The sequence below is a fragment of the Callorhinus ursinus genome, unplaced genomic scaffold (genome assembly GCF_003265705.2).
Source record: "Callorhinus ursinus isolate GAN/ISIS: 27379988/994484 unplaced genomic scaffold, GSC_fseal_2.0 scaffold14, whole genome shotgun sequence".
NCBI lineage: Eukaryota > Metazoa > Chordata > Mammalia > Carnivora > Otariidae > Callorhinus > Callorhinus ursinus.
The window spans coordinates 46,527,115-46,546,317 of record NW_027397076.1 but is presented as its reverse complement, the minus strand read 5'-3'; the positions used below and the strand labels follow the sequence as shown (position 1 = coordinate 46,546,317).

General features: G+C 52.2%; 1 protein-coding gene across 1 annotated transcript; it reads left to right on the top strand.

Annotated features, from left to right (window-relative positions):
* Window positions 1-675: 675 nt before the first annotated feature.
* Window positions 676-18,585, top strand: ERBB3 (erb-b2 receptor tyrosine kinase 3). Its single transcript, XM_025882956.2, has 28 exons — window positions 676-938; window positions 4,400-4,551; window positions 5,081-5,267; window positions 5,946-6,071; window positions 6,717-6,782; window positions 6,956-7,074; window positions 7,180-7,321; window positions 7,675-7,788; window positions 7,864-7,984; window positions 10,038-10,111; window positions 10,284-10,374; window positions 10,641-10,846; window positions 11,055-11,187; window positions 11,587-11,677; window positions 11,897-12,051; window positions 12,449-12,502; window positions 12,859-13,000; window positions 13,613-13,732; window positions 13,862-13,960; window positions 14,150-14,335; window positions 14,488-14,643; window positions 14,892-14,967; window positions 15,153-15,299; window positions 15,674-15,771; window positions 15,863-16,051; window positions 16,214-16,285; window positions 16,487-16,781; window positions 16,963-18,585. Exons 1-28 carry the CDS (start codon window positions 857-859, stop codon window positions 17,487-17,489), a joined length of 4,020 nt encoding a protein of 1,339 aa, XP_025738741.1. The 5' UTR covers window positions 676-856; the 3' UTR covers window positions 17,490-18,585.
* Window positions 18,586-19,203: the final 618 nt, after the last annotated feature.

The window sequence follows — 19,203 nt, the reverse complement described above, 5'->3', positions numbered from 1 at the left end:
TGCGGGAGCCCCTCCCGGGGTGGAAGTGAAAAGGCGGGCTTCGGGACTGTTCCCAGGCTGGAAACCGCCCCCGCCCCCGCCCCTCCAGCCAAATCCCCCGGAGAGGCCGGGCCGGCGCCGGGTCTGGAGGAGGAAGCGGCCCGAGACAGTGCAATTTCACGCGGTCTCTAGGGCTCGGGTTCCTCGGCAGGGTAGATGAATTATGGGGTTTCGAAGGGCTTCCGGGGAAACTGAGGTGGCTTGCGCGTGAGGCCAACACCTTCCTCCTCAAAAACACACAGAAAAAAACATTCATATTCAGAGAGAAAAATCCCCCAAGTGACCCAACCGGCTAGGGAAGTTGAATGATTTGGTTAATGGGCGAGGCCAACTTTCAGGGGGCCGGGCTTTGAAGCGCTCTCCCCACCCCCCAGTACCTTTTCCTTTTGGAGGCATTTGGGGGCGTTTGGAATCTTGGCCTCCCCTTAGTCCAGCTCCCGAAGAAAAATTAGGGTGAGACCGATGCTCGATGTGCGTGGCCCAAGTGGACACGCACTGGGGCGTGGGGCGCGCTCGGGGCGGGCAGTCGGCAGCTCCAGCCGTCTCCACGCCATCCTCACGCCGGAGGGGGCGCGGCCGTGACTCACCCCCTCCCCCTGCGCTCCCTCCTTCGCCCTCTCACAGACGTACACCCCTCCCCTGCTATCCCGCCCCGGACTCTGGCTCCGGCTCGGATTGCAGTCTGCAACCTCCTCTGCCGCCGCTACCAAGTCGCTTGCGGCTCAGGTGGCTCCGCTTCGATGTCCTAGCCCAGCGCCCCCCGTCCCCCCGCCCCGGGCCGGATTCGGCGGGGCTGCCTTCACCCTCCGTTGGAGTCATGAGGGCGAACGCGGCTCTGCAGGTGCTGGGCTTCCTTCTCAACCTGGCCCGGGGCTCCGAGGTGGGCAACTCCCAGGCAGGTAAGCGGCGCCGGATCACCGGCCGTCTCGGAACCTGGGATCCCGAACCGAGTGCGCGGAATCCTGGAAGGCAGGAGCTGGGGCGGGGCGAGGTTGGGGTGCCGACCCGGGTCCGCTGGGACCAGCTAGTCAGGAACCGTCAGGTCGGGTTCTCGGCGCGGTCCGGGCGGGGTCGGGATTCCTGACCACCCTCGCCGCCCCCCCCAACCCTCGGCAGCGCGTCGCCGGCCTTCTAATTTGTCTCTCTCTCGAGGGGGCTGACGCCGAGACAGATCACACTTCCGAGGGCCCCTGTGGGGAGGGGGCTGGGACTTCTGTTCTGTAAACGTGAGGAGATGATCGGAGGTGGAGGTCTTAGAGAAGCGGGGGGGGGGGGCTCAGTTTATTCCCCAAGCCCATCCCTCGGGTTTCAGCACCTCCAGTTTCGTTGTTTTGCCGACAGGGCGGAGCTATGGAAGGGTTGGAGGGGGTTGTTGTTCTCTACGTTTGGAAAAACAAGAGTGGCACCTCCTCTTCCGTGAGTCGGCCTGCCCTGGGAAGGGCTGAGACTAACCAAAGGGCCAAGTACAGGTGACATCAGGGTGAGAGGCCACGCAGAGGCTGACCTCCCTCTTTTCCTGAGAATAATAAAGCTGGCCGGTCCCGACTTGACCAACCTCTCTTTGTCAAGACCCAGATCAATTCAGCTAATATTTATTGAGCATCTACTATGTACAAGGCTCTGAGCCAGGAGCTGGAGGGTCAAGGACTTCCAGCCTGTGTTTCTCAGTTTGTCTTTTCCCTCCCCAACCTGAGACCAACAGGACATCTCTCCCACCTTCTGAGCTTCCCGTGCTGGGAGTCCTTCCTAAATCCCCAGCTTCTCCCCCACCTACATTCTGTTTATTGTGGGACTCTGTCCCCTGGAGTCTAGACAAGAGTCACATTGTTCATCTGTTCCTCCAACTCCCATCCCTCCGAGCCCACCCCCTTGGGGTGTCTCTGGAACCATGGACACCTGAGGGTGCTGGTGTTGCTCGCACTGGAGGAATCCTGTTGATATCTTCCCCTCCCCCAGATCTCAGCCTGGGGTTTGGCACAGCCAGGGCCTCTTCCCCGGAGTGGGATTGGGAGAAACACCTGTGCTTCCCCCACAGTTGCTGGGCCTAAATTTAGACCTGGGATCTTGAATGTGAAACTCCCAGCTGGTGGAAGGCGGGGGGTCTGGGGACTGGAGTGGGAGGGACCAAATAGAATGCATCACGGTCCCATCCAGACCCTCAGAATCTTCCACCAGGAACCCAGGAGTCCCAGACCCTGGCCACCTTCCCTGAAGGAGACAGGAGGCAGGCATGGTTGGGTTTCTTTACCCTTTATCTGGATCCTGCAGCCTCTGGGCATCCGGCCCTGTCTCAGTCCTTCTATAGTCCCTTTGTCCTGGCTGTGATGGGGGTGGGGGATATTGGAGAGGAGGCCTCTGGTTGAGGAGGGGCTGGAGATTCCTGGTCTGACCCACCCCAGTGCTCTCTACCAAAGGAGCGCCCAGGCCCCTCCCTAGGCCCCTGGTGCCTGGGTACAGCAGGGATTTTTATTATTCCTTCCCCCCTGCCCTCCTCCCCAAGCTCCCTGTTCTCCTTAGAGATGGTTTTCACGTTCTTTTCCTGAGCAGGCCCTTTGCTCCCTGTTTGTGTAATATGGACTTTACCCTCAGGGTGGCAGAGAACGGGGGCCTCTAACGCTGTAGCCTTCCGGACATAGACCCAGAGTCTGCACAAACACATAAAGGCAGGTGGGATGGATGGGGCCACCTGAAATACTTCCTTATAAGGAAACCCAAGGACAGAACCAGTATAGATTTCTGGGCCAGTGGGGGAGCTGGGTACACGCTTGTGTGTGTGTGTGTGTGTGCGCGCGCGCACATGCGCGCGCGTGCATGTCGCACATGAATGTACACAAACACATCACATACCCCACTTCTCTGTGCAGAAATCTTGGCTCCTCTCTTATCTGGGGAGAAGGATTGGCGCCTTGACTTGGAATAGGGGGTGTCCTGCCAGGAAGGGGTTTAGGGTGGGGCTGTTCCCTAAATGACTAACCTTCCTAGTTTCTTTCCTTTCAGCCCAAGGACCCTAGAGTTCCCAGTCTCCTCTGCGAGCTCCCAGCCTCCTCTGTGAGCTCCCAGCCTGTTTACCCCTCTGCTGAGTCTAGCCTACCCCCTTCCTTCCCATTGTGGGGAGCCATAGGGAATGGGAGCCCTCAAAGGTCAAGTGGTCAGCCTAGGGGTGTATCTAGGAGGAGGGGTTGGGGCCTCACTAATCTCCCTTCCTCCATTCCCACTCCCGCCTCCTACTAAACTGCCAGTGCCTCAGGGAAGGGTGGTTGGAACAGGTGGTATCTACCCCCCACCCTCCCCATAGTCTTTTCAGTGAGCTGAGGAAAGAGACGGGGGGGTAGGGCTTCAGGGATCAAGATTTCGCATAGCCTCTATATCCTCCATACTTACAAGGTCAAGTGAACCCCCAAGACTGGCATACCTCATGAGGATTGCCATGTTGGAAAGCTTTTTAATGAATCTTTTGACAGTGAAATTGGGTGGAAGGCTTAGAATGGGGGCAATCCTCTGCTGTTTCCCTCCAGGCTATGGTGTATTGGCTGGAAAATGTGAGGCTGAGGAGCTGGGGTGTGTTGGAATAGGGGAAGGGAAAAGGGAAGCCAGAGTTTAGGAAGGGGGGTGCGGGGTAGGCAACCAGCTCCTTATCTTTCAGCTTTAAAAACAAAGCTCACATTGACCCCCTCTCCCCACCGGAGCTCCCGCTCTAGTGAGGTCACTTGCCTGAGCCTAAGGCTTGTGGGTGGAGGGGGGCGGGTGCTACTGAGGACAGGGTGTCTCGGGACAGGGTGGAGCAGCCCCCTCCTCCCAGATAGAATTGCCTCATTGTGGGCTGAACTGTGGCCCTGGGCACTGCCCCCACCCTCTGCCCCCATCCCACCCTCAGTAGACACAATAGGGGCTGTGTGCTAGCCCCAAAGAGATATTTATTCCAGGACCTAGAGAGAGGCAGGATGGGGGTAGAGAAGTAAGTACCCTGGTCAGAGAGGGGAAAGGGAAGAGGAGGGAAACGAAGTTGTGGTCCTTTTCTAACCTCTCTGGGGAAGGAAAGAAAACCCTACATCCTCTTCGATTAACTCCTTAGTACCCAAAGTCGTACCTGAAAGAGGCACAGAGGAGGCCCTGGTGGAAAAGGGAAACCTTTTCACGTGCCTGTTCAGAGAGATGGTGAGGGGATTCTGCGAGAGGCGGGATTAAGGCTCTCAATCCAACATAGGCCTTCGTGTCTCTCTCCAGGGGTGACGGTTGGAGGCGGCTGCTTCCTAATCCCGTTGAATGTTACTGTAGGAGGGCAACCCAGGGGATGGTTTTGGGGGACCAGGCTGAAAACTTGTGTCCAGCTCTCTGTCATTCTTACCTCCCCTCTGAGCAGTGTGTCCTGGGACTCTGAATGGGCTGAGTGTGACGGGCGATGCTGAGAACCAATACCAGACGTTGTACAAGCTCTACGAGAGGTGCGAGGTGGTGATGGGGAACCTTGAGATTGTGCTCACAGGACACAATGCTGACCTCTCCTTCCTGCAGGTTAGAGGGCCTCACTCCCTACCTCAACCTCTTCCCCGTTAATCCTCCCCACAGAAGCCTCCTTCCCTTCCTCAGGGCTACCCTCTGCTGGAGTTCAGCATTCCTAAAACTCTGCAGTTCCGAAGATCCCAACCTGTGTGTTTATGGGGACGGTGACTGGAATCTGGAACCTCTGGTCTGGCCGCTGTCACCAGGAATGCACAGGGGCTGGCGATGAGAAGCGGGCCGGGGTGGGATAGTGTTCTGCATCAGGGGCCAAGGGAGAGAGGCACCTAGGAAGTGGAGGAAGAGACCAAGCAAGGACCCTCCTGGCATGAGGAGCTCTGAGAAGGAAAGGGTAGGAGATTAGAATTCCTCAGTCACTTCTGCCGCCTGTCTTCCTTGGCAGAAGGGACACAGCAGTGTGACACCAGCTACTCCCTACTCCACAGTAGGAATTAGAGTTAGAGGGGTTAGGGATTCCTTAATGAGGGGATTGAGGCTTTTTGCCCTATTTTTCCTCCCACTGACACAATCTGTTCCATCACAGTGGATCCGAGAAGTGACCGGCTATGTCCTCGTGGCCATGAATGAGTTCTCTACGCTGCCACTGCCCAACCTCCGGGTGGTGCGGGGGACGCAGGTGTACGATGGGAAGTTTGCCATCTTTGTCATGTTGAACTATAACACCAACTCCAGCCATGCTCTGCGCCAGCTCCGCTTTACTCAGCTCACCGGTCAGTTCCTGACGATTCCTTCTAGACTTGCCCCTCAACCAACCTGCAGGCAGGGGCCTCCTCGATGATAACCCAGGACTGCTCGCTAAGCGCCCCCTTCACGGGGCCCGTCACCTTGACCACTGTGGTCTAAAGGTCCACTACTCCCCAGGGGGAGGGTCCTCATGTCCTGTGGGACTGGGGTTGGAGCTAGATCTGTTACCCACTCCTCTGCCTTTAAAGTACAGTGTACTTTGATGTCCCTCCTTCCCTGGGAATGGGAATCCTATCTCCTCCCCCTCACAATTCCCCACAAGCTGGGGGGAATATGGGGTTAAACACCACATGGTTACCTTTTACTTCTCCCTCTCCCAGTCAGTTGGAAAACACACAGGTAGGGTGGAGGAAGGAGGTGATTGAGTCAGGGATCTTCTCTCTTTCTTTCCTTTCCCCTCCCCCACTGGCTAAACCGGATCTGGACAGGTGTCTGAGGAGGCCGGAGTTTCTTTTGGCCTGGCTCCTCCTCTATCTTACAAGGCAAGCCTTCTCTGCAGTTTGGATTTAATTAGACATCCTTGTCTGCCCCACTTCCCCTTCTCCTGAGTCTTGGGTGGCCTTTTGGGTTGGTGCAGGTGGAGGGGGAGGGAAGAGGAGGTCTGCTGTAGCCCTTAACCCTGTCACTTCTCTTCCCTACCTCAGAGATTCTGTCAGGGGGCGTTTATATTGAGAAGAATGATAAACTTTGTCACATGGACACAATCGACTGGAGGGACATCGTGAGGGACCGAGATGCCGAGATAGTGGTGAAGGACAATGGCAGGAGCTGTGAGTGACCATGATCAAGACTGCTCCCCTACCCCCACCAAACAGAGTGACCCCTTTCACCATCATCATTATATCCCTAATCTGAACTCACCTCTCCACCGAAAAACAACACCTCAGGCCCTAGACCTGCCAAGGAGAGAGCAGGTCAGTCTCCTAGAATCCAGACTCCCAAAGCAGTATGTGAAGAAAAGGAGCAAAAGATCTCTGTGTACTAAGTGGGGAAGCCAGATCTTTGGACTCCATATCCACATCTCTTTCCATTACAACATTCTCCCTTCTCCTTGGAACCTGCCTCCCCCTGATCACAGTCTGCTGCTCCCTGTCCACTCACACACACACATATTCCTACTGGGTTCAGTTTGCCAAGGAGGAACCAAGTTCCTGGGTTGGGACTGGGGCTGAGCTTGGCAATTGCCCCAGACTCTCCCGTTCAGCTGCCCTGTGGGTGGTGCGGAGGTGTGGCTCCACCCCTTGTTGACAGGTTCACTTGAGCCCAGCCCTGCTCTGCGAGGGCAAGGAGGGACACTGCCCTGGCTCTTTGCTTCTTGGGACTGGGGTGCTTGTGTGCTGACATCATACCCTGTTGATTCAAGCAAGCCTTTCTTAGCCCTGACGGCCCTTTGTGTTGCTTTTCTTCCCAACCAGGTCCCCCGTGTCATGAGGCCTGCAAGGGGCGATGCTGGGGTCCTAGATCAGAAGACTGCCAGACATGTGAGTTTACTCCCCTCCAAAAACTTCAAGCTCATACACTTTCACATCCCTTCCCCCCCAACCTATGTCAACGCTGTGGGTAGGGACAAGCCTAGAGGGCAAGAGGGTGAGCAGTGGCCTCAGTACAGTCTTAAGAGCCCTGACTGCCATGCTTTCTCTCTCTCTTTCTATAGTGACCAAGACCATCTGTGCCCCCCAATGTAATGGTCACTGCTTTGGGCCCAACCCCAACCAGTGCTGCCATGATGAGTGCGCAGGAGGCTGCTCAGGCCCTCAGGATACAGACTGCTTTGTAAGTACCACCATTTGCCCAGATTCCGAAATGGGGATGTGGGCTTTGGGGAGGAAGTAGGGATACACACATAACGTGAGTTTTATGAATCTCCTATGTCCCTAGGCCTGTCGACTCTTCAATGACAGTGGGGCTTGTGTACGCCAGTGTCCACAGCCTCTTGTCTACAACAAGCTAACTTTCCAGCTGGAACCCAATCCCCACACCAAGTATCAGTATGGTGGAGTTTGTGTAGCCAGCTGTCCTCGTAAGTGCCCAAGAAGAGGAACAATGGTAGTGGAACCAGAATTTTAGACAAAATTTTAGGAGGTAAAAGAGATCAAGTTGGGTGGTAAATAGAGAATGTAGGTTGTGATCGTCTAACCACCTCCAGTGAATGATCCCTATGTCCTGCTCGCCCATCTGCTTCCCCATGATTTTTAGCAGTTGCTCCTAGTTCTACAACAAAGAGCAAAGGGCCTTTCTCATCCATAGGGCAGTGCTTAAGGAAACTTGGGTGGTAGATTGGGACAATCCAGCACAGAGCAGGAGGGAGCAAGGTTCAGTCGGTCATTGGCAGTGTTTCTCCCTCGTCTCTAATGGTGCCCTCCTCTCTCCTAGATAACTTTGTGGTGGATCAAACGTCTTGTGTCCGGGCCTGTCCTCCCGACAAGATGGAAGTAGATAAAAATGGACTTAAGATGTGTGAACCTTGTGGGGGGCTGTGCCCCAAAGGTGAGTAGGAGATGGTGAGGAGGTGGTGAAGAGACCAGTCAGGCCCCACCCACTGAGCCTCTTTTGTGTTTACAGCCTGCGAGGGGACAGGCTCTGGGAGCCGCTTCCAGACCGTGGACTCTAGCAACATTGATGGATTTGTGAACTGCACCAAGATCCTGGGCAACCTGGACTTTCTTATCACTGGCCTCAATGGGTTAGAGATTCTGCTTTCTCTCTCTAATCCCCTACTCCATCCGTCCCCACACAGTTCATTGCATTTGTTTTATTTTATTTTATTTTTTTTTAAAGATTTTATTTATTTGTGAGAGAGAGAATGAGAGACAGAGAGCATGAGAGGGAAGAGGGTCAGAGGGAGAAGCAGACCCCCTGCTGAGCAGGGAGCCCGATGTGGGACTCGATCCCAGGACTCCAGGATCATGACCTGAGCCGAAGGCAGTCGCTTAACCAACTGAGCCACCCAGGCGCCCACAGTTCATTGCATTTGGCTCAGCCCTTCGTATGGGCAGCTGATTAGGAATATAAATCATATAATGAGTATAAATCGAGCCCTGCGTTCTGCTCTGTGCTGGAGATTCTCTCCCACCCCCTCTGCTCCTCCCCCTGCTTTCTCTCTCTCGCTCGCTCTCTCAACATACATACATACATATATATATACATAAATAAATGAAATCTTTTTAAAAAATTAAAGAAAAAATAAAAGGAATATAAATTATAAAATTTTAGAGGTCACATAGTACCTAACCATACCTAACTCTGTTTCCCACCCAGGACTTGAATCCCCTCAGAGACATCCCTAAGCAATCTGACACCATCTAGGTGAATGGCAGGGGACAAGGACATTGTGTCCTCCTACTTCTTTTTTTAAAGATTTTACTTATTCTATTTATTTATTTTACAGAGAGAGAGAGCAGGAGGTGGGGGAGTGAGGGGGAGAGAGAGAATCCCAAGCAGGTTCCATGCCAAGTGCACAGCCTCATGCAGAGCCTGATCTCATGACCCTGGGATCATGATCTGAGCCGAAGGCTCATCTGAGTCTGATGCCTAATGGACTGAGCCACCCAGGCACCCCTTAAGATTTTATCCTTATGTAATCTCTGCACCCAACATGGGACTTGAACTCACAACCCCGAGACCAAGAGTCACATGCTCCACCAATCAATTTTTTTAAGACTTTATTTATATATATATATTTATTAGAGAGAGAGAGAGAGAGAGCACGTGGGAGTGGGGGGAGAAGCAGATGGGGAAGGAGAAGGAGGTGAGCACAGAGCTGACCTGGGGCTCGATCCCATGACCCTGAGATCATGACCCCGAGATCGTGACCCCAGCTGAAACCAAGAGTTGGACGCTTAACCGACTAAGCCACCCAGGTGTCCCTGAATCAATATTCTTTTTTAAATTTTTTTTTTAATTTTTATTTATTTGACAGAGAGGGAGACAGCGAGAGAGGGAACACAAGCAGGGGGAGTGGGAGAGGGAGAAGCAGGCTTCCCGCAGAGCAGGGAGCCTGATGCGGGGCTTGATCCCAGGACCCTGGGATCATGACCTGAGCCGAAGGCAGACGCCTAACGACTGAGCCACCCAGGCACCCCTCCCTGAATCAGTTTTTTTTTTTTTTTTTAAGATTTTATTTATTTATTTGAGACAGAGAGCACAAGAGGGAAGAGGGTCAGAGGAAGAAGCAGACTCCCTGCTGAGCAGGGAGCCCGATATGGGACTCGATCCCGGGACTCCAGGATCATGACCTGAACCGAAGGCAGTCGCTTAACCAACTGAGCCACCCAGGCACCCCTCCCTGAATCAGTTTTTTAATGAGAGTTGCCACATGATGATTTTCTAATTCCATTATTCCTTATTCCTTCTGCATTTATTTGTTGGCATTTTAGTGTTAGGAAGAGTCTTCCCTTCCCATTGATTGATTGATTGATACCTATTTCGTTCAGTCCTTTAAAATCTTTTATAGTCATTGTTTAGGTGTTCAGTTGTCTCTGATCTGGCCATTGGGGGCTTCTTCAAACCGGATCCTGTGTTCTTTGGGCTTGTACCCTTCATTCTCTGAGCACTTCCTTACTTTTTTGCATCAGCTGCTATAAACTCGTTCTGTTTCTCCTACCCTAGCCATTTCTCCAAGGAGCCCTGTTTCCTTTTAGTGGAGAATGGTATTTAGAAATTTCTGAGGCTAGGCATGCTTCTTGCTACTGGGTTCTACTTCTGTGTTGTTGACTGGTTTTTACTGTTCTCTTCAGAGACCCCTGGCACAAGATCCCTGCCCTGGACCCTGAGAAGCTCAGTGTCTTCCGGACAGTACGAGAGATCACAGGTGAGTGGGAGGAGAGGGTGCCTTTTCTAGGAGGAAGAGGTGAGCCACCGGCACAGACTGTTGTATAACTACTTACAGAATCATGTCCCAAGCGAGAGGAGAGTGACCTATAGAACCTGAGAAAGCGAAGGGAGAAGACTCCCTGCTCACATGCCTCTCTCCAACCCCTCAGGTTACCTGAATATCCAGTCCTGGCCTCCCCACATGCACAACTTCAGTGTCTTTTCCAACCTGACAACCATTGGGGGCAGAAGCCTGTACAAGTGAGTAGTAAAGAGTGTGGCGGTGGTCGCATGAACCCAGGCAATGAAACCTGTTTCTTAGGCATCCTTGAGTGAAATACAGATGTTGTCTCATACAGCACGCCCAAAGGGTCTGACGGTTTGAAGGGGAAAAAAGGCAAAAGGAAGGGGAATTGCTCTTACTGGTCTGACTGGCCCAGAGCAAATGTGTGGAATGAAAATGAATCCACCGCACGGTCATTTTTCCTGGTGTAGTCTCCCTTCTTATCCTGTCTCCTTGTTCTCAGCCGGGGTTTCTCTTTGTTGATCATGAAGAACTTGAATATAACATCTTTGGGCCTCCGATCTTTGAGAGAAATTAGTGCCGGGCGTATCTACATAAGTGCCAACAGGCAGCTCTGCTACCACCATTCTCTGAACTGGACCAGGCTGCTTCGGGGCCCTCCGGAGGAGAGACTAGACATCAAGCATAATCGGCCCCGCAGGGACTGCGGTGAGGGAGATGGCCCATGGGGGGGTGGGGAAAAACGTCCAGGGGGAGAGGGTACAGGGTAGGGACTGTTCTGGCCTGCAAGCAGGAGTAGGGATGAGGGAGGGGTAGAGCCAAGGAGAGGGGCGTGTTAGGTTGGAGGCACTTAGGAGGAAGAGTTCAGAAGAGGGCCTGTGAGGAGCCCCCTCCTGACTCACCCCTTCCTTTCCAGTGGCAGAGGGCAAAGTGTGTGATCCTCTGTGCTCCCCTGGGGGGTGCTGGGGCCCAGGTCCTGGTCAGTGCCTGTCCTGTCGAAACTACAGCCGAGGAGCTGTCTGTGTGACCCACTGCAACTTTCTGAATGGGTAACTGAGGGGCGAGAGAGTCAAGCAAGGGTGGGGGCATGGGGCCGTGGGATGGAGCTATTCAGGTGGCACCTGAAAGCCTTTAGTCAGCTTTCTTTTTTATTCTTTTAAAGGTTTATTTATTTATTTTAGAGAGGGCTGGGGGAAGGGCAGAGGGAGAGGGAGAGAGAAACCCAAGCCGACTTGAGCCTGACATGGGGCCTGATCTCACGACCCTGAGATCACAGCCTGACCTGAAACCAAGAGTTGGACGCTTAGCGGACTGCGCCATCCAGGCGCCCCTAGACAACTTGCTGCATATGCCTTGGTGGGAATGAGTAAGGGGATGCTGTGGTTGGGGGATCAGAACATAAAGGTCAGGACTTAGAAGTGACCCCCTCCCTTTGCCCCCCACTGCAGGGAGCCTCGTGAGTTTGCCCATGAGGCTGAATGCTTCTCCTGCCACCCGGAGTGCCGACCCATGGAGGGTGCTGCCACATGCAATGGCTCGGTACAGTAGCAGCACCAGGATCTCTAAGGGGGCAGAGGGCAGGGGCAACACGAGAAGGTCTTGGGGATGATATGGCCAAATCACAACGCCAACACAGGGAGGCCAGATAACACTAGGGTCTGTGGATGGAGCATCCTAAATGGCTGGGTTGGTCCTGGCTGGGAAGTATGAAATTGACCTTGGGATCCCATTCTTCCCAACCTTCCCTCTTCCACCCAGGGCTCTGATGCTTGTGCTCAATGTGCCCATTTTCGAGATGGGCCCCACTGTGTGAGCAGCTGCCCCAATGGAGTCCTCGGTGCCAAGGGCCCCATCTACAAGTACCCAGATGCTCAGAATGAATGTCGGCCCTGCCATGAGAATTGCACCCAGGGGTCAGTGATGGGATGATAAGGGGGGAGGGGGAGAAACAAAACTAGGGGAAAGAAGAGGGTAAATGGGAGCTGAAAGAAGAAAGGAACTATGGTTTAAGAATCACTCCAAGCTATATTAGGAAGGATTGGAGAAAGGGGATCTTTCAATAACAGCACAAAATTATACCACAGTTTTGAGAACCTGGAATAACCTCAGCTCAGGGGACTTTCATTCAAGAGAGGGACTCGGGGAGAGTTGGCAAGCTAGAGATGGGGGCCGTGTCTTATGATATGATTTGGGCTCTAGGATGGAATAGCGTGGTAGGGGATCTGAAACAATGTATGTTGAGGCTGTTGGAATTGAGCTTCTATGGGAGTCTCCCAAGCTCCCATTTAAGGAGGTGACTTTCTTCTCCAGGTGTAAGGGACCAGAGCTACAAGACTGTTTAGGTCAAACACTGGCACTGATCAGGTATGGTGGGCTTGGAGATTTAGTTAGCTGGGGATATTTGGGAGAGAAGCTAGGGAGGGGGCAGTTAACTTGCTGGGAAGAGAGGAGTCTCTATTCATTCTGGCCTTCTATATACACCACTATCACTAGACTTGGATACACAAGAATCCACGCTTCTGGCCTTCCCTTCCTAAAATTAACCTGTAGTATCCTCAAGAGGTCCAGATTTAGGTTAACCCTTCCAGTGCTCAGGGATATGTGTATATGTGAATGTTAATTTCTTGCACCAGATCTGTACTATACCTTTAATGTAGGCATAGATGACATTGTAAGGAAGGTGTAGACCCAGGATAATGCTGGACTTCTCTATCGCACAGCAAAACCCATCTGGCGGTGGGTTTAACAGTGGTAGTAGGATTGGCGGTAACTTTCCTGATCCTCGGAGGCACTTTTCTCTATTGGCGTGGGCGCCGGATTCAGAATAAGAGGGCTATGAGGCGCTACTTGGAACGGGGTGAGGTGAGTGTCTAGCTTACTCTTGAAAGGTACCCTATACCATCAGTCTTTAGGAGCCTCCTCCTTTCCCAGAGATTTGATTTCCTTTCTTCAAGGAGGTAGTATGGTCCGTTAGAAAGAACTCTGGCCGGAGAAATGGGAGACACGCATTCCAGTCCTGATTTTGCCATTAATTTGCCAATATGACTTTGAAGAAGTTACTTTCCTTCTCTGTGCCTCATTTTATGCATGTACACAGAGGAAATAACATTCATCCTTATAGGATGGCTATAAGAGTGAAAGGGGATGACGTATGTGAAAGTGCTTTGGAAAGCATAGAGAATTGTATTAAAGTACTTAAAAAGTGATAGCATTACCAACTTGCCCCCTTCCTCCCATCAAAGGGGAAACCCGACCCTCTTGATTCTTGATTTCATGAATACAAACAACGTCCTCAGTCCTTAGGGTCTGTTACTCCCCAATATGCCTGCAGTGCTTTTTAAGGCCAAAGACAATTCCTCTTCTTGCTCCCCACCCGTTGGGGCTTTGTCGCTCTGGGCATCCACCCAAAGGAGGGGGTTGGAGTGGAACATGGGAATGGACTTCCCTGAGTATTTTCTTCCTTCTGCTTCTCAGAGCATAGAGCCTCTGGATCCCAGTGAGAAGGCTAACAAAGTCTTGGCCAGAATCTTCAAAGAAACAGAGTTGAGGAAGCTTAAAGTGCTTGGCTCAGGCGTCTTTGGAACCGTGCACAAAGTGAGTGGCCCACAAGAGGTCTGTGGAGGAGGAAGGGAAAGGATCTAGGGTGAAGGAGAGAAAGATTTTAGGGAAAGGGCTAGCTCGGGGAGAATGACCTAAGGCTGACTCCTGCCCAAAACTTCCCAGGGAGTATGGATTCCTGAGGGTGAATCAATCAAGATTCCAGTCTGCATCAAAGTCATTGAGGACAAGAGTGGACGACAAAGTTTTCAAGATGTGACAGATGTGAGTGAGGGAAGGGTACTGTGTATGCCACGGGGAGAGAGGTCGCTATTAGAATCAATTTTGTAGAAGTATGGTCCTGTGTTAGCAGATACTGTTAGCCATCCTGATGTCCTTGAATGTTGGGGTAGCCCTGGTCTGGGTGTATGTGGACCTTTTTGGTCCCTGGATAACCCTTCCTGTGCCTTGTAGCATATGCTGGCCATTGGCAGCCTAGACCACGCCCACATCGTACGGCTGCTGGGGCTGTGCCCAGGATCATCTCTGCAGCTCGTCACTCAGTACTTGCCTCTGGGTTCCCTGTTGGATCATGTGAGACAACACCGTGGAGCACTGGGGCCCCAGCTGCTGCTCAACTGGGGAGTCCAGATTGCCAAGGTGAGGGGAATCTGGTGGAAGAGTTCTATGAACTGCCTGGCTGGTGGCTGGCAGGGAGGTTGAAGTTCTGAGAGGTGCCTTCAGGGTTTGGGATGATTCTGGATCTCAAGGATCAATTCCCCCAACCTTGAGAATACCTCCTTCCTCTGTAGGGGATGTACTACCTCGAGGAGCATGGTATGGTGCATAGGAACCTGGCAGCCCGAAATGTGCTCCTGAAGTCACCCAGTCAGGTTCAGGTGGCAGATTTTGGGGTGGCTGACCTGCTGCCCCCTGATGATAAGCAACTGCTACACAGTGAGGCCAAGGTGAGGTGACATGAAGGGCTGGGTAAGGAGGTGGGGGTGGAGTGAAGCATGGGAATAGGGAGCAGTCAGTGGTCTCCTTCAGAGGCAGTCAGATGCTGCACAGTAAGTTCAAGGAGAGGAACCTGGAGGTGCCAGAAATTAAAGTTCAGAAAGCAAGAAGGAAAAGAATGATTGAGAACTTGGGGTTTAGAAGTGCTGAGAAACCTTGTGGAAGTCAGCTGGTGACACTTTTGCCTTTAATTCCCCAGACTCCAATTAAGTGGATGGCCCTGGAGAGTATCCACTTTGGGAAATACACACACCAGAGTGACGTCTGGAGTTATGGTCAGTCCATTTGGATACCCTCCATACCATCACTGGCCCAAATTCCATTGTTGCCTTTTGAGAGACCCCTTTTTAGAATTTCTAAGCCTTCCAGATCCTTGTGTTAGATCGAGTTCTGCTTTCCCTTCATCTTCACTCCCATGTCTACTATTTTGCCATCAACTAGTCATGTCTTCCTATACCAGGAGTGACAGTTTGGGAGCTGATGACCTTTGGGGCAGAGCCCTATGCTGGGCTACGACTGGCCGAAGTACCAGACCTGCTAGAGAAGGGGGAGCGATTGGCACAGCCCCAGATCTGTACCATTGATGTCTACATGGTCATGGTCAAGTGTGAGTTACCTGCCGATCCCAGCCATTTCCTTCCTTCCTCCTTCTTTCCTTCCTTCCTTCCTTCCTTCCTTCTTTCCTTCCTCCCTCCCTCCCTCCCTCTCTCCCTCCCTTTCTTTTTAGATTTATCTATTTATTTGAGAGAGAGAGAGAGAGAGCTCATGGGGGGGCGGCAGAGGGAGAGAGAGTGAGAGTCCCAAGCAGATTCCACACTGAGCAATGAGCCTGATTCTTGACTTGATCTCATGACCTGAGCTGAAACCAAGAATTGGGGCTTAACTGACTGCACCACCCAGGTGCCCCCCCAGCCATTTTCTAACTGACTTCCCTCCCTACTCCACTCCCTTCTTATGGCTCTATCTACATCTTACCCCCAGGTTGGATGATTGATGAGAACATTCGTCCAACCTTTAAAGAACTAGCCAACGAGTTCACCAGGATGGCCCGAGACCCACCACGGTATCTGGTCATAAAGGTGAGCAGTGATTAGGAGTTGTCAAGGAGATCTAGAGGCATGGGACTTGGCTGGAACTAGGATCCACCTTAACAATCACCTGTCCCTACAGAGAGAGAGTGGGCCTGGAATTCCCCCTGGAGCAGAGCCCCCTGCTCTGACAAACAAGGAACTGGAGGAGGTGGAGCTGGAGCCAGAACTGGAGCTAGACCTGGACTTGGAGGCAGAGGAGGATGGTCTGGCGGCCACACTAGGCTCTGCCCTCAGCCTGCCAGTTGGAACACTTAATCGGCCCCGTGGGGTAAGGCATTTCCCAGCGTTTTAAGGCTTTCTGCACCCTGAGCCGTCTACCTACCTGCACCCTCATGAACCCCACTGATGCCTAGATTAACTACTCAGAGACCCCCATGGTGAGTAGATTTCTCCCTTCATCTAAACCTCTTCCTCACCTTTTTCATCCTAGAGCCAGAGCCTCTTAAGCCCATCTTCTGGATATATGCCTATGAACCAGGGTAATCTTGGGGAGACTTGCCAGGTAAGGTCTGTCTCTTCAAGGGGCTGCTGAGAGGCTGGATGGCAGTGTCTTAGGATCCATAGGGGCAGTGTGGGAGACTTTAGAAATCCTTGAGGTTTCATCAGTGCCCCACAAAAAAGAAGGCATTGAACAACCCAGTCTTCTGAACAAATATCTCTTTCCTTGTCTCTGTAAATCTCCATGTATTATTCTCCTCCTTAGGAGTCTGCAGTTTGTGGGAGTGGTGAGCGGTGCCCCCGGCCAGCCTCTTTGCACCCAATGCCACGGGGACGCCTGGCATCAGAGTCCTCAGAGGGCCACGTGACAAGTTCTGAGGCTGAGTTCCAGGAGAAGGTGTCAATGTGTAGAAGCCAGAGCCGGAGCCCACGGCCACGTGGGGACAGTGCCTACCATTCCCAGCGCCACAGCCTGCTCACTCCTGTCACCCCACTCTCCCCACCAGGGTTAGAGGAAGAGGATGTCAATGGATATGTCATGCCGGATGCACACCTCAAAGGTGCCTGACTCCTCCGAGAGCTTTCCTCAAATCCTTCTCTGACCCCGTCCCCAGGCTCCTCTTAATCCTTCCATCTTCTCTGATCTTACCCCTTCCTTTTCAGTTTTTCCTAACCTTCCCCAACCCCCCAGCGCCTGCCCCCGTGTTCTCCACATACCTATCCTCTCTTCTCAATCCCCAGGTACTCCCTCCTCCCGGGAAGGCACCCTTTCTTCGGTGGGCCTCAGTTCTGTCCTGGGTACTGAAGAAGAAGATGAAGATGATGAGTATGAATACATGAACCGGAGAAGAAGGCGCAGTCCGACTCGTGCCCCTAGGCCCAGTTCTCTCGAGGAGCTGGGTTATGAGTACATGGATGTGGGATCAGACCTCAGTGCTTCCCTGGGCAGCACACAGAGTTGCCCACTCAACCCTGTGCCCCTCATGCCTGCTGCTGGTACAACCCCAGATGAGGACTATGAATATATGAATCGGCGACATGGTGGAGGAGCTCCTGGGGGAGATTACGCAGCCATGGGGGCCTGCCCAGCAGCTGAGCAAGGGTATGAAGAGATGAGAGCTTTCCAGGGGCCTGGACACCATGCCCCCCATGTCCATTGTGCCCGCCTCAAAACTCTCCGTAGTTTAGAAGCCACTGACTCCGCTTTTGATAACCCTGATTACTGGCATAGCAGGCTCTTCCCCAAGGCTAATGCTCAGAGAACATAACCCCTGCTCCCTGAAGTACTAAGGGAGCATTTCATGGCAGCTAGTGCCTCTAGAAGGTACCCCTCTTCTCCTTAGTCCCTCCCTCACAGGTCTCAGCCCTATTTCCCCAGTCGTAGACAATTCCATTCAACCTTTGGAGGCTTTTAAACACTTTTACACAAAATTCTTGTGAGATGTAGCCAGCTGTGCACTTTCTTCTCTTTCCCAATCCTGGGAAAGGAGATTTCCCCTATTTTGTGTGCTTTCCTAATCCCATTCCTCTGCTTCCTCAGGGGGACTCCCTGGAGATATGAAGGATTACGCCCATGTCCCTTTCTCTCAGACTCTGACTTGTTGAGATTAGGCTTTAAAGTGTGCTTTTGTTTCCCACCAGACTCCTAAGGAAGAGGAAAAGCGGGGTAACCTGGCAGGGAAAAGTAAAATTTTGGCTGATGACTCAACCCCCTGGGAAGAATGGAAAGCTTCAAATCTTGAGTGAAGAGGTTGGGCATAGATACTAAGGAGTACTATTAATTGAGCATTTACTATGCCACCTAATCCAGTTAGGTGGATTATCTCACCTAATCCATACAACAACTCTGTGGGCTAGGTATTATCCCATTTCACAAGTAAGGAAACTTAAGTAAATTAAGTGGTGGGTCCAGGATTCAGAATCTTCCAATGCAGGTTTGCTCACCACTGTAATGTATCAAGGCAAACTGATACAAGTCAAAGTTCTTGTAAGGGGCATTGTCTTTTTGCACTGAATCAAGTCTAACCCCAACAACCACAGCCTCCTCCTACACCCAGGCTTATCATCTCAGGAAGTGGGGGGGAAGGGGGTGGTGGGAAGGAAAAATAACTGGACATTTTTGTGTAAACCATAACCTATATGTGCTGTAAATGATCACTTCTTACCCAAGGGACAGATTCACAATTGTCCCAAGAGCCACTTTTAGGGTCTAGTCTCATCCAGTAGTGGGAAACTTACAGTTGGGATAGAAAGAGGACCCAGCTTCAGGCCTTTGTCCCTTTGGATGGGAAACGGGGTATCTTGTATCACTGAAGATTTTTGTTTTGTTTTTATACACACCTGAATAAAAATGCCGGTTTTTCAGCTTCCTGTCTGTCAAATGAAGAAAACCTTTAGTGTGTAAGATAAATCACCCCTTTGCTCCTCAGCAGTGGATAGCCACCACCGCATGCTGCTGTCTTGTGACACTCCTGTTCTGCACCTTGCACCTTTCTCCAGCCCTACTTCTCTTTGTATTCACTGAAGACAAGCATAGCGCACAGTCCTTTTCATTGAAGGCTTTTACTAGGAATCTCTACAGGACAACCAACTGGGAATAACAAAAACAAGAAAACCCACGTCTGGGAAAATAAGAAAAAGCCCTATAGATGTGGTGCCTCAGGAGGTGGAACACTGAAACTCCCATGTTTCAGAACTCTTATTCTCTTGAAAAAGTCTCTAAGAACACTTTCCTTAGGTGCCATCAAAGCCTATTGTTGGAACAATAGTGCCATCTTCAGTGGGAGTCTGGCCTCTAGATTGGGAGGCTGTAAATGAGTAATCCCGTCGGAGTCTAGCTGCCCACTTAGCCCCGGCTCGTTGCTCCCTTGGTCTCCTTCCACATCGCTCCTGCCGCTCTCCGTTCTCCCAACATCGGAGGATGATTGGACCGGCTGAGCCGGTCCTGCCAGCCGCTCTGGGGATCCGGGGAAGGGCGCACCC

Excerpts from the sequence above, each read along its gene's own strand:
- ERBB3 (XM_025882956.2), top strand. The coding sequence starts at position 857 with ATGAGGGCGAACGCGGCTCTGCAGGTGCTGGGCTTCCTTCTCAACCTG. Across the intron at positions 939-4,399 it reads GGTGGGCAACTCCCAGGCAG|TGTGTCCTGGGACTCTGAAT; the intron begins GTAAGCGGCGCC and ends CCCTCTGAGCAG. Across the intron at positions 12,503-12,858 it reads CAAACACTGGCACTGATCAG|CAAAACCCATCTGGCGGTGG; the intron begins GTATGGTGGGCT and ends TCTATCGCACAG.